This window comes from Papaver somniferum, unplaced genomic scaffold, assembly GCF_003573695.1.
Source record: "Papaver somniferum cultivar HN1 unplaced genomic scaffold, ASM357369v1 unplaced-scaffold_125, whole genome shotgun sequence".
In the NCBI taxonomy this organism is placed as follows: Eukaryota; Viridiplantae; Streptophyta; class Magnoliopsida; order Ranunculales; family Papaveraceae; genus Papaver; species Papaver somniferum.
Window position 1 is genome coordinate 7,589,357 of NW_020621603.1, and position 14,008 is coordinate 7,603,364.

Consider the following 14,008-nt stretch of genomic DNA (forward strand, 5'->3'; position numbering starts at 1 on the left):
AATGTGCAGGGAAAGTGTTTGATGGTTTTAATCTGAGACATTTATTTTGCTATTTAATGAAAGTTGGGTTTTGCTGAAAGAAGTCTGGTCCTCGTGGGAGCGAAGGGGAGCAAGTGGTGCAAGATCACTCTTTAACTTCCATTTGTGATTTTTTCCCAACCGGCTAACTATTTGCCGTATAGACTACTCCTCCTCTATCCCACGGTGGGTTTTTCTCTCCTTCACCTAGACTCTCTTCCATTTTGAAAGGTCTATCCCACGGTACTTGCTCTAATGGAAACGTGCATTCCTTAACTTGGCTTGGTCCCGTTTCCTCTTTCTCACATATTTCTCCATGATTATTTTGTTCATTTCCTCTTTCTCTCATTTCCCTTGGATGGGATTATAACTAGATCATAAATTTTCTTGTTGCATCAGAAGAAAAATAAACACTAAGAAGAGTCATGGCAGGATCAGGAAGTGAAGAGGTGAAGATTTTGTTGAAAATTTTGGGTTAAACAAGAGGATGAAAACAGAAACAGAAAATGGTGTACCCCTTACTTCAAGGCTCTTTCGATTCTTTTAGACAATAATTCGACCTTTCCCAATAAATTTGGCGAGTACAAACGGTCTCTCGAATTATGCCTTCAGGATTCAATGAAGCCCTAACACCGTAATCGAATTCAAGGATTGTACTTCCTTGACCCGACCAAGAAACACACTGTATAAGGTTCTGATGATGCTTTTTAGAGAAGCAGAAAACAGATTGTTTTTGATGCGTTGGAATGGGAGAACATCTTCGCTACTTATAGTGATATTCATGCCTGTTGGTAGTGTCGTTTCATCACCAACAGACGCTTCCAAAAGCCATTAATGGTGGCTTATGGGAAGAGACGCGTCTGTTCAATTTTGAATGGAAACTTCTAGGTTTTACAAAGTAAAACCAGAAAAAAAATTCCACGAGACGCTGTCTCGGACTCTGCTAGGTGGATGGCCAGATCGATCACCGTATAACTGTGCGTAGCGGCAAACCTTGAAAATATCCAACAGATTTTAGGTGGATGGCCAAGTCCATTTGTGATGAGCCCTAGAATCGCACTCAACATTAAATCAGTCGAATATGATTTTCTCGAAGAGACATTTGGTAGCAAAAGTGAACTTCTTCTGAAATCAAATCCTATTTACAAGAAGATGCCTGTCATGATTCACGGTGATAAACCCCATTTGTGAATCAATGATCATTGTTCAGTACATTGACGATGTCTGGGCTTCTGCTGGTCATTCTATCATCCCTTCTGATCCTTATGATGCTTCCATTGCTCGTTTCTGGGCAACCTACATTGATGACAAGGTAATAATCATTCCCAGAACTATAACTTTATTTTGATTTCAAACTATTCTGAAGTGTTGCTAAACTGGGGTTTGTTGGTTTTTGTTTTTGTTCAAGTTCTTTCCATCTTTATTTGCGATTGCCAAAAGTAAGGATGAAGAAGAAAGAAAAGCAGCCATTGAACAAGTGATTGCAGCAGCCATTGAACAAGTGATTGCAGCTTTTGGTATACTGGAAGAAGCTTATCAGAAAACTAGTAAAGGAAAAGACTTTTTTGGTGGAGAGAAAATTGGGTATATTGATATTTCATTTGAGTCTTATGTTGGTTGGATTAAAGCTTCAGAGAAAATGAATGGAATCAAACTATTTGATGAAACAAAAGCTCCGGGGCTTACAAAATGGGCTGACAAGTTTTGTGCTGATGAGTCAGTTAAATCTGTTATGCCTGAAGCTGATGCTCTCATAGAGTTTGCTAAGAAGATCTTTGGATCTAAACCTCCTTCAGACTAAAAAAGCTGTAAACGATCTTTAAGATTGTGTTTTCTTTCGCTTCAGTGTTGTTTGTATTAGTGCTTAAGAACTAGTGATGGTCTAATTTTGTTTTTCATAATAAAATTGTAGTAGCAAGTATGCACTGTTTAAAATGTCACACTGTTATTTAAGAGAATTAATCACTTTTAAGGGGCACCGACCTGAGAGCTCTCTGACCAGAGACTACATGATTACCAAATTCCATATGAAATTACTAAGGTTTGCCTCTAGAAGGTCCTTGATTGATTGAAGTCCACGGCATGTTACACAGTATCCTGGAAACTGACATGATCAACTTTTCCTGGCGCGTATGTTGACTATTGCCTAAATATCAACTCAGCCCATAAATATCAAGAATCATTCAAAAAATATAAAAATGAAAACTAGATTAAAATTTTCTTGTTCATTAGAAAGAAAAAAAAACACAGACACAGTCATGGCAGGATCAGAGAGTGAAGAGGTAAAGATTTTAGGTGGATGGCCAGCATGGCCAAGTCCATTTGTGATGAGGGCTAGAGTTGCACTCAACATAAAATCAGTCAAATATGAATTTCTTGAACAACCATATGGTACTAAAAGTGAACTTCTTTTAAAATCAAATCCGATTTACAAGAAAGTTCCTGTTATGATTCATGGTGATAAACCCATCTGCGAATCAATGAACATTGTTCAATACATTGATGATGTTTATTGGCGCAGTACCAAACTCATGTCAGCTACAACTTTCCTAGTTGGTGAATATCTGCATATATACTCTGTCGTAATATGTCATCACACTCTTGCTGTACAATATCTGCAAGATATCTTTGTTTCCATTTGTAAACACCTCTGTGATATATAAATACAAACAAACACTTCAATGTGAATCTCATCGATTGAGAATTCACCAAATACTGTGTTCTTACATGGTATCACCCTAGTCGATCTTAGGACCTAATCTTATCTCTCAATTATTTTTTTTTTCCCAATCTTTCAATGTCAACAGATCTCTCTCCAGTTTGGACAGAGGCTCCTTTTGCTAGGCTCCATGGTGCTATAACTGAGAAGCTCACTGGACACAATTATCTTCTTTGGAAAGCTCAATTTCTCCCATATTTACAGGGTTATGATCTTGAAGGTTTTGTTGATGGCTCTAACAAATGTCCATCATCTACTAATACAGACGGATCTGTTAATCCGTTTTTTCTATCTTGGCGTCGCACGGACAAACTATTGCTGGGATGGATTATGTCATCTCTCTCATCATCGATTCTGACAAAGGTAAAGACTTGTGCCACCTCTAGGGATATCTGGAAGAAGCTTGAAGAATGCTTTGCATCAAAGACGGATGCAACTCTTATTCATCTCAAGTCTTCTCTACAAACTGCCACCAAGGGAAGTTTACCCATGTCTGATTATATTCAATCAATTCGTAACACTGTGGACTCTCTTGCTGCCAGCGGTCATGAGATCTCTGACACAGAGTTTCGTCACTATGTTCTTAAGGGTCTTGACTCGACTTATGAGTCGATAGTTAGCTCACTGATTACCACTATGAGTATGATTAATACTGACCAGTTTGAATCTATTTTACTATCTTATGATCTTCGTCTCGAAGCACAAAACAAGCTACTTTTCTCTCTACCTCAAGCCAACATTGCCAGGAACAATCGTACACGTGAACTTCCTATCACTGTTACAACTGCTAATGGGAACCCAGTCACTATTTGCCAAATCTGTGAGAAGCCTTATCATGGTGCTCGTGACTGCTGGAAGCGCTTTGACAAGGAATTTTTCCCGCCTCGTCGTCCACCAGCGAGAAATCTCCCCAAAAAGAACGCAAGAACCTTCCCTCCAGCTCCTGCTGCCTATACTGCTTCTCCACATGCTGTCCAGAACCAAGTCTATACATATGACTGGCTCCCAGATTCTGGCGCTACGAATCATATGACCAACAACTTGAACAATCTTCAAACTCACTATGAGTACAGTGGTCCAGATCAAGTTCGCACTGCAGGTGGTGCTAACCTCTCCATCTCAAATACTGGTAATGCTATTTTACAAACTCCAACCCGTAAGTTCACTATGTCTAATGTCCTTCATGTTCCGCACCTATCTCACAATCTTTTATCTATTTCTCAATTCTGCCAAGATAATGATGTGATCTTTATCTTCTCTGAAAACTCTTGTCTTGTAAAGGAGCGAACAACGGGGATGGAAGTACTTCGGGGACAACTTAGAAATGGTCTATATACTCTCCAGTCAGTGCCCTCTCCTGCTGCTTTTGTTGGTGAACGCACTTCTCTTCAAAACTGGCATTCTCGGTTAGGACACCCTATGCTTCGTACCGTGAAAGCTGTAGTCAATCATCACAAACTACCTATTTCAGATTCCAAGTTCTCTTTTTGTTCCTCTTGCTTAGAAAATAAAAGTCACAAACTACCATTTTTGAATAGTACTATGGTCTATGAGAAACCTCTAGATTTAGTTGTGTCAGATGTTTGGGGTACTTCTCCCATCTTATCTAATGAAGGCTATCGCTATTATATTATCTTTGTTGATGCATTTAGCCGCTTCACTTGGATTTACCCTATGCATGCCAAATCTGATGCTCTTCCTATATTTCTCAACTTTTCTAAGCATGTTGAAAACATTTTCGACACGAAAATTAAGATTTTTCAATCTGACAATGGAGGGGAATACCGAAAATTTACCAAAATTCTCGTGACCAAAGGCACACATCATCGTTTTTCTTGTCCTCATACGTCAGCTCAAAATGGTCTAGTTGAGCGGCGTCATCGTCATATTGTTGAAACTGGACTAACACTTATGTCCATGGCTTCTGTCCCAACATCCTATTGGTATGATGCTTTCTTTACCGCCACCTTTCTCATGAATAGAGTACCTTCAACTCCCACTGGCTCAAAATCTCCTTATGAGCTTCTATTCAATCGAGTGCCTGATTATTTATCCTTGCGCACCTTTGGATGCTTATGTTATCCACATTTACGGCCTTATAGAAATACAAAATTAGAGCCAAGATCATCTCCATGTGTTTTCTTAGGTTACAGTGCTCATCACAAAGGATACAAATGCCTTCATTTGCCCACTGGCCGTATATATTGGTCACGCGATGTTGTTTTTGTTGAACAAAAATTCCCGTTTGCAGCTTCCTGCCCCGTACTACCAGACTCCACGAGGTCCTCACAAGTATTTTCTCCCCCCTCCTCATCCTCTATTTTCCTCACTATACTATCCCACCTTAATTCTCAACCCTCCACCTCCTTACAGCCTGCAGAACCTTTGTCTCCCTCTTTAGAATCATATGACAGTCATCATAACACTATCTCTGACACTTCTCAGAATCAATTGGAGACTATTCACCTATCCACTCCAAACTCACCACATCAGTCTTCCAGAAATGATATATTACCACCAGCTATACCTACAAGAAAACGTTCCTCTCTGCCTACGGCTCCAAATCCAAATCCTCTATCAGTTCCTTTTCCCGCACCACCTGTTGTTAACGAGCATGAGATGACTACTAGAGGGAAGGATGGTATTTTTCAGAAAAAGGTCCTGCTGGCTTCTAAACATGCTAAAGTTACTGATGACTTGTTTGAGCCCACTTGTATTTCGCAGGCTAAAAAGGACCCTAATTGGTGTCGTGCTTCAGATGATGAGTACAATGCTCACATTAAGAATGGTACATGGTCTTATGTTCCAGCTGTTCCCGGTCAGAATATCGTCGGTTGTAAATGGGTCTTCCGCATCAAGCGTCATCCTGATGGTAGTATCGAACGCTATAAAGCTCGACTTGTCGCAAAAGGATTCAACCAACAAGAGGGTATTGATTACAATGAGACATTCAGCCCGGTAATCAAACCTTGTACCATTAGAATTATCTTAACTCTTGCTTTAACACATTGTTGGTCAATTCGACAACTGGATATTCAGAATGCATTTCTTAATGGGATATTGACGGAGGAAGTCTACATGAAGCAGCCCCCTGGCTACGTCAACCCTGCATTTCCAGACCATGTATGCAGGTTACATCGTTCCATCTACGGTCTCAAACAGGCGCCACGAGTCTGGTATAATCGACTGAGTGTCTTTTTACAGAAGCTTGGCTTTGTCATCTCAAAGTGTGATTCTTCACTATTTATACAGCGTTCTACTGAAGGTGTAGTTTTTCTTCTTGTGTACGTGGATGATATTATTTTAACAGGCTCTTCTCCACACTGCATACAATCTCTGCTTGCTATTCTTCACCGTGAGTTTGCCCTTAAAGATCTAGGCTCTCTATCCTTCTTCCTTGGCATTGAAGTGACGCAAGTTTCTAATGGCTTATTTCTTTCTCAACGACGGTATATTGAAGATCTCCTTGTGCGTGCAAAGATGCAAGGTGCTAAGCCAGTTACCACTCCTTTTAGCACATCTACTAATATACATCCTGTTGGCAGTCCAGCATTGTCAGATATTACCATGTACCGTAGCCTTGTTGGTGGTCTCCAGTACTTATCCATGACACGTCCTGATATTGCCTTTGCAGTTAACAAGGTCTGTCAGTTTATGCATCGACCGACTGAAGCTCACTTAATTCTTGTCAAACGTATCCTTCGTTATCTTCACAACACATCTACATATGGGATACTTCTCCAGCCTGCCTCTTCCTTGCGCATTAACTTTACTGCATATACAGACGCTGATTGGGCTGGTGATCCCCTTGATAGACGCTCTACAAGTGGATATTGCGTCTTCCTTGGTCCCAACATCATCTCTTGGAGTTCCCGGAAGCAGAAGACTGTCTCCAAGTCGAGTACAGAGGCGGAATATCGTGGTCTGGCAATTGCATCATCTGAATTAGTATGGGTAGAGTCTCTACTTCGAGAACTTCAAGCTCCTGTTCAGTTTCCACCTACCCTGTGGTGCGATAATCTAGGAGCTACTTATCTTACAATGAACCCTATTTTTCACGGTCGCACAAAACACATTGAAATTGACTATCACTTTGTGCGTGAGAAAGTTCAGTCAGGTAAGCTTGTTGTTCGATTTGTTTCTTCCAAAGATCAGATTGCTGATATCTTTACCAAGTCGACGCCTAAGGATCATTTCTGTTCTCTACGATCAAAGCTCACTGTCATTGACCACCCGCTTCGATCGAGGGGGAGTATTGGCGCAGTACCAAACTCATGTCAGCTACAACTTTCCTAGTTGGTGAATATCTGCATATATACTCTGTCGTAATATGTCATCACACTCTTGCTGTACAATATCTGCAAGATATCTTTGTTTCCATTTGTAAACACCTCTGTGATATATAAATACAAACAAACACTTCAATGTGAATCTCATCGATTGAGAATTCACCAAATACTGTGTTCTTACAATGTTTGGTCTAATTCTGGACATTCTATTATGCCTTCTGATCCTTATGACGCTTCCATTGCTCGTTTCTGGGCAACTTACATTGATGACAAGGTAATAATCATTTCCAGAACTCTCAACTTTACTTTGATTTCAGACAATTCTAATGTGTTGCTAAACTGGGTGTTTGTTGGTTTTTGTTTTTGTTGAAGTTCTTTCCGTCTATGTCTGGAATTACGAAGTGTAAGGATGGAGAAGAATATACAGCAGTCATTGAACAAATGATTGCAGCGTTTGGCCTACTTGAACAAGCTTATCAGGAAATTAGTAAAGGAAAAGACTTTTTTGGTGGAGAAAAAATTGGGTATATTGATATTGCGTTTGGGTGTTATATTGGTTCGATTAAAGTTACAGAGAAGATGAATGGAATCAAACTACATCATGAAACAAAAGCTCCAGGGCTTACAAAATGGGCTGACAAGTTTTGTGCTGATGACAGAGTTAAACCTGTTGACTTCATTACCCGAAGGTTTACTGCCGGAAACCGAAGCTCTCATGGAGTTTGCTAAGAAGACTTTTGGATCTAAACCTCCCCCATCAAACTAAGAAAGTTGTAAACAATGAAATATATTTTTCTTTCAGTATTGTTTGTAGTATACAGTGATTGTAATAATGGTCATGTTTTTCAATAATAAAATTGCAGCAGTATGTATTGTTTAACTGAGTAAAATCGCAGACTATTTCGGTTAATCCTATTAAGGCTGTTCCGTTCTACTAATCTGAATTGGCAATTGTACATGTCAGTCCTGATATTGCCGCAGTTTAAATGCTGTAAAGTCTAGTATGACTTATGAGCATAACATAATCAGAAAGAAGAAGATAAAAGGGCACCAAGGAAACAAGTAATAGCATGGTAAGGCTTACTGGAACTCTGGAAGAAGCGCTTAAGAAATACAGTATGGAGAGAATCTCAAACAAAATTTAAGATTTTACATATTTGTAAAATGGGTTGATAGTTTTTGTGCTGATAATGCAGAGAAGTCAAGATCAGACATTGATAAGCTCTTGGAGTATGCTTATAACATATTTGCCAGCATGGCTGAAACTCCTAAGCCCTGACAACTAAACTGTTTATGGAAGGTGATATGAACTGGTTTTGCAGTATGATAATAACCGAGCTTCAGACTGAGAGATGCAGAGTTTTGCTATTCAGTCATCGGATTCAACCATATGTTAATGTCAGCACATGAAAGATACTGGTTTGTCCCGTGTTCTTACAAGTCGTTGAGTTGCAAGAACAGAAACATAAGAAAATCTGACCAATTAAGCTGCTTCATAAGGCATCACATATGACATAGAAACTAACTTAAGATGCCTGAAACGAATTAATAAACCTCTTAAAACTATCCCAAAAAATTAAGAAGAGAAGCAACAATTTCTTCAGATTACATAAAACAAAATGAAGCAATTCAAAATATTGTATGCACATCAACAAATCAATATGTACTTCAACTAACAATATCTTTAGATCTAATGAAATTTCAAGTAATTTCTGGGGAGCAGGTTGTCGAAAAACGGCCAGGGGAAGAGAAGTTGGTGGTGACAAGGTTGCTGCTACAAAGGTTGTGATGAACTGGATAGTGGAATTGAAATGCAGGATAGTCACAGTCAACTGGCACCAACAGGGGAGTGAAGAGGCTTCTCCGGACTAATTAGAGCTCCCAAGTATCATTAACTCGAGCATTAGGCGCTCTTACATCGAAGTTCTTTAAAGTTTAATGTTGTAACTATCTATATGTGTAATGTTAAGGAGTAGAACTCCATGTTGCAGCATATGTATCAGCTGCATAGACTTCTTAATCAGGATATTATGTGGTATTGTGAAGGGGTTAAAGACATGGAGAGAAATGAGGCCCAACGACACGTCAAGGATTGGTCTTTGAGCAGTTCTACTGTTGCTGTCCCTAACCTATAAATTTCTTCTAGTAATGGGTATTCAAGAGAGGATACCATCAGTGATCATGGCAGGAAAGGTTACATATTCAGGTCTGACAGAAAGCACACTCTACTGGCTAATTACGAACCTACCTAAGGGAAGAAAACTCTGAGAAAGGGGAAATTTACATACCTTTCAATTGCTTCCTGTTATTGAGTCCATAAAATTCTACTAAGAACACCACTCCAAATTAACAGAACTCCATTTCAAATGAATATCTCCCAAATCCCCCTTTTCCATTATTCTCTCAATTACACTGAACAGAATCTTCAATGTTACACATTTCCCATAAACCAAAACCGAATACAAGTACAACAATTATTTTTCAGATTCTCTTTTCCAAGTTTGTCAAACTGAAAAAACCAAAAACTTGAACAAACAAGAAAAATCATAAGAAGTTATGTACAAAGACAGAAGAAATGCACTCACATTCTCACTTGCTTTTAACACTAACACCTTCTTTACCAGCAATAATAACAGCAGTGGCCATATCAAGAAACAATCCATGTTCAACGACACCTTGGAACGAAGAAATCTCTTTACCAGCAGCCAATCCATCTCTAATTGGTGTCTTAAAATACAAATCAACAATATAATTAGAATTGTCAGTAACATAAGGTTTCCCATCAGCATCAATTCTCAATTTTGCTTCACAACCTTCTTCTTTGAACAATTCCTGTAACTTAATCAAATTATATTTCCAACAAAATTGCACAACTTCAACAGGCATTGCTAATCCACTGCCACCAAGACCATCAACTAATTTAGTATCATCAACCACAACAACAAATTTCTTTGAAGCTGCTTCAACCATTTTCTCTCTCAATAAAGCCCCGCCTCGCCCTTTAACTAGATTCAAATCTGGATCAACTTCATCAGCACCATCAATTGACAAATCAAGAACTGGATGATCATCAAGAACTGATAATGGAATACCTAGAGATTTCTCCTGTTCATAGGTTCTTGTTGATGTGGGAATACCAACTATGTCTTTAAGCTCACCGGATTTCAGTAATTCACCAATCTTGGCTACAACAAAAGCAGCTGTAGATCCAGTACCAAGACCTAAAACCATACCACTACTAACATATTCAACAGCTTTGTCAGCTGCTAGTTTTTTTAAGTCATCTTGAGTGAGGATTGGAGTTGGAGATGGTGATGAAAAAGCTTTGATTGACATTGATAAATGAGATTGGTGTAGTTTAAGGGTTGATGGAGTGTGTAGGATAAGTCTACTGATTCCATTGTTGTAGATGGAATTAGAGGAGGATTTCAGTGAGGATGTGTGGGATAGGAGAGATAAGGTAGCCATGGTTGAGTGGAAATGGAGAATTTAGGTATTCTTCTTCTTCTTCTTCTTCTTCTTCTTCTTCTTCTTCTTCTTCTTCTTCTTCTTCTTCTTCTTCTTCTTCTTCTTCTTCTTCTTCTTCTTCTTCTTCTTCTTCTTCTTCTTCTTCTTCTTCTTCTTCTTCTTCTTCTTCTTCTTCTTCTTCTTCTTCTTCTTCTTCTTCTTCTTCTTCTTCTTCTTCTTCTTCTTCTTCTTCTTCTTCTTCTTCTTCTTCTTCTTCTTCTTCTTCTTCTTCTTCTTCTTCTTCTTCTTCTTCGTTTTGATTTTTTGAATTTGGGGAGAGATTTTAGGTGGAGAAAAGAGAAGATATGGTTTGGTGAGATCAAAACCAATGATTTCAAGTTTCTTTTTTCTTCCTCCTGTGCTTGTTAGGTTTTTTCTTCTTTTTTTGTTTTCAGAAAAGGGTTGGTGGTGGTGGTCAATATCAAGCAGGCTCTTGGAGTATGCCAAGAGCAATCACCAGGGTGCGTTTTTTCTTGGATTAGTGGCCACGATGTAGCTAACACCAACTACTAAGGTATAGAAAAGAAAATTTATGTCAAAGAGTTAGGCCTATTCCTATGCACGTACCAAACACTGATATTTGACATATATGTATCTTATGGGTATGCCAAACTGCCAAATTCATATGCCTATATGCCGGGAATAACATATAAACATACACGACAGAGTTTCCAGCGAGCAATAGAGTGTCCATCGTTTGATGGTCAAGTCAGCGCTCACCGGTCTTTAAGTCGCCAGTGCTAGTCAAGCTACCGCTCGGCTCTCTGATCATCGCTTATCAGATCTTCATCCAACGACTACTATTTTCTCCTTTATAAATATCTAATTTCAATCTCATTTCAACACACACCAGAATTTCTAAACCTCTCCAGAATTTCTCAATCTCCAATTCTTTTCATCACTCTTCCAATTCCTCAGAGAGTATGGCTGATAATATGAACATTGCTGAGTTCGCCGAGTTCGTAGCAAACCAACGTGATGACGCAAATCGAAGAGTTATTGATCGTGCCAATGTGGATAATGAAATTAGGAGAAGTCAAATTAGATTGAGAAATCAAAATAGGAGAAGTCTAAATAGGAGAAGTCAGATTAGGCGAAAACCAAAATTCATTGTTGCGGAAGATGAATGTATTTGCAAGAATTATATTTCTTCTATTGGGGATACTGTATCCGAAAATGCATTACATCTCGAAACATTATGGCAAATAATTTATGGAAAATTTCAAAAACAAACAACGAATCTCAAAAATCGTGATATTCCAGAGTTGATTTAACGTTTCAGTATAATCAATAAGGAAGTTACTAGGTTTGTTACTTTACTTCATCAAGAAGGTCCAAATTTGAGGAATGGTGAATCCATGATGGAATTTCAACAAAGGTGTCGTGCGGATGGTGCAACTATGATGGAACTTCGAGGTAGGTTTCGTGCGGAATATCGTCGCATCTACAAAAAAGACTTCCAATTTGAAAATTGTTTCGAGATTTTAAAATATTTTCCCAAATATAAATATTGTCTAATATTTATGTTTTAATTTCTCGATTGTCCAGTTAAGAATTTAAATTGTCTAAGTATTAGTTTCAAATCTTATGTTTTAATTTCATAATTGTCTAAGTATTAGGTTTTAATATTTGTTTAAACGTATCTCTAATTAAAATGTAAGATTGGATTAAGAATAGAATCAAGCTTAATTTTCAACATTACTCGTCAAATTTTCAAATCCATTAAACTTCGATATAATCATTAAATAGTCATTTTTTACAAGACATAAAACTAGACAATAATAATTTGAAATATAGACTTTAAAAATTAAAATTTGGGACTATCTTCTTCATCTTGTTAATCTTCTTCATTTCACCAAATTTCCAATCAATGCGCTCATGAACGGATTCTCCTTTGTTTATCTTCTTCTTTGACTTCAAATTTGTTTTGTCTTGATTTTCCTTGCCTTGAACTTTTCTTTACCTTTTCTTAGTTGCGTTTTTGACTTGGTTGATATCCAAAACTTGGAGACTTCTTTGGTTCTTACTTATTTCTATATAACTATCACATATCTTCTTAACGACACCTTCAAGCACTACTCCCGAAAAATCAAGTTGTGTTGTCGAATCAAGTTGGGTTTGAAATTGTGTCATTTGGGAAATTTCAAAATAAAATAAATTAGAATGAGAAAGAGAGAAATAGAGAAATTTAAATTAAGAAAAAGAGAATTAGAGAAAAATTTTGTGTAAAAAATTTTGGGGTAAACTTCTGAGTTTGAAAATTACCTATTTATAGCGATAAAAAACTAGCCGTTGGCGCTAGAGTTAACATCGAGCGATATTATGAATATCGCCAGCGATAAAGACTTTATCGTTGAGTCCATATTGGTCATGTCTGTGATATTTATACAATGCCAATAAATTACTGTAGTTAAGAATCGGTAATGAGAGATAAAAATTTATAAAATTAATGATTGCACAAAGTAAGTTAGCTAAGTGTGTGTTTGTCAACCTTTATTATTAAACCCGTTGTTGGCTTGGCTCAGCTCAACTCAGCTCAGCGATCTAAAGTTTGAGTTAAGCCTATCATCAAAACTGGTCGCTGTGAGATAGGCCAGAAGTGAAGGATTAGATGCTTTGTTATGCAAGTGAAAGAACATCGTTTGAGCAGTTCATATGGAATGAACAAACTCAAAGTTTGTTCATTTTGCTCCCACTATGGACTCAACAAACATAAAAAAATGGATGTTCAAACCAACAAATTTGTTGGTTTGTTAATTGAGTTGGAACATGTAGCGCACGCTTGATGAAACGTCGGGAAAGCTTCGCTCCATCGCTGGTGGTTGAGCCAAAAACGCCGGCGCTTGTCTTTCCAGCGCGCGCTCTTGATTAAAGCGCCAGCGTCTTTCCTGAAAGCGCCGCGTTTTTCATATAAGCGCCAACGACTGAATCTGGACGGCTGAAAACTCTTGTGATCTAACGGCTATCATTTTTGAATTCTATAAATACTCCTCATTTCAACTCCAAATTCACATATTCTACACATTCTTCACTCTCAAATCATCTACAAAAATGCCTCCCAGAGTTCGTGGTGTTAGATTCACTAAACAAGGGGATTTATCTATTTGTAGAGCCTTTGTTTTTCACACAGAAGATGCTTTCATGAGTAATGTAGCCGATTCGACGTTGACTTTCTGGGAGAAAGTTTACAGAATGTTCATCGGTGAAGCGGGGAACATCCATGGGCGTGATTCTCATGGATTGTCGCATCGTTTTAGTTTAATTAGTATGAATGTATTGGAGTTCGTCGCCCAACTAATGGAAAATCACAAAAATAAGCTCACCGGTGAAGCCGAACATGAAGTGCTGCCCAGAACTTTAGCGATGTGGCCAGCATCTCACGACGGTCGTCCTTTCGATTTCCATACTTGTTTCAACATTCTTAGGGTGCTCAACAAATACAATTCCTACATCTTCCTAGGAATTCCACCACTCG

The 14,008-nt window shown here is 38.3% G+C and overlaps 2 protein-coding genes and 1 pseudogene across 2 annotated transcripts; 2 read left to right on the forward strand and 1 right to left on the reverse strand.

Moving 5' to 3' along the window:
• The first annotated feature begins 418 nt into the window (after positions 1–418).
• Positions 419–1,819, forward strand: LOC113331275 (annotated as a pseudogene).
• A 457-nt stretch (positions 1,820–2,276) lies between these two features.
• Positions 2,277–7,787, forward strand: LOC113331457 (glutathione S-transferase U17-like). The gene is made up of 3 exons (XM_026578167.1): positions 2,277–2,523; positions 7,209–7,300; positions 7,399–7,787. The coding sequence occupies exons 1-3, from the start codon at positions 2,277–2,279 to the stop codon at positions 7,753–7,755; spliced, it is 696 nt and encodes a 231-aa protein (XP_026433952.1). The 3' UTR covers positions 7,756–7,787.
• Positions 7,788–8,628: 841 nt separating this feature from the next.
• On the reverse strand, positions 8,629–10,645 carry LOC113331456 (probable ribose-5-phosphate isomerase 3, chloroplastic). The gene is made up of 2 exons (XM_026578166.1): positions 9,612–10,645; positions 8,629–9,438 (listed from the first exon to the last, which is right to left on the reverse strand). Exon 1 carries the CDS (start codon positions 10,492–10,494, stop codon positions 9,616–9,618), a length of 879 nt encoding a protein of 292 aa, XP_026433951.1. The 5' UTR covers positions 10,495–10,645; the 3' UTR covers positions 8,629–9,438; positions 9,612–9,615.
• Positions 10,646–14,008: the final 3,363 nt, after the last annotated feature.

Excerpts from the sequence above, each read along its gene's own strand:
- LOC113331456 (XM_026578166.1), bottom strand. The coding sequence starts at position 10,494 with ATGGCTACCTTATCTCTCCTATCCCACACATCCTCACTGAAATCCTCC.
- LOC113331457 (XM_026578167.1), top strand. The coding sequence starts at position 2,277 with ATGGCAGGATCAGAGAGTGAAGAGGTAAAGATTTTAGGTGGATGGCCA. Across the intron at positions 2,524-7,208 it reads CATTGTTCAATACATTGATG|ATGTTTGGTCTAATTCTGGA; the intron begins ATGTTTATTGGC and ends TGTGTTCTTACA. Across the intron at positions 7,301-7,398 it reads CAACTTACATTGATGACAAG|TTCTTTCCGTCTATGTCTGG; the intron begins GTAATAATCATT and ends TTTTTGTTGAAG.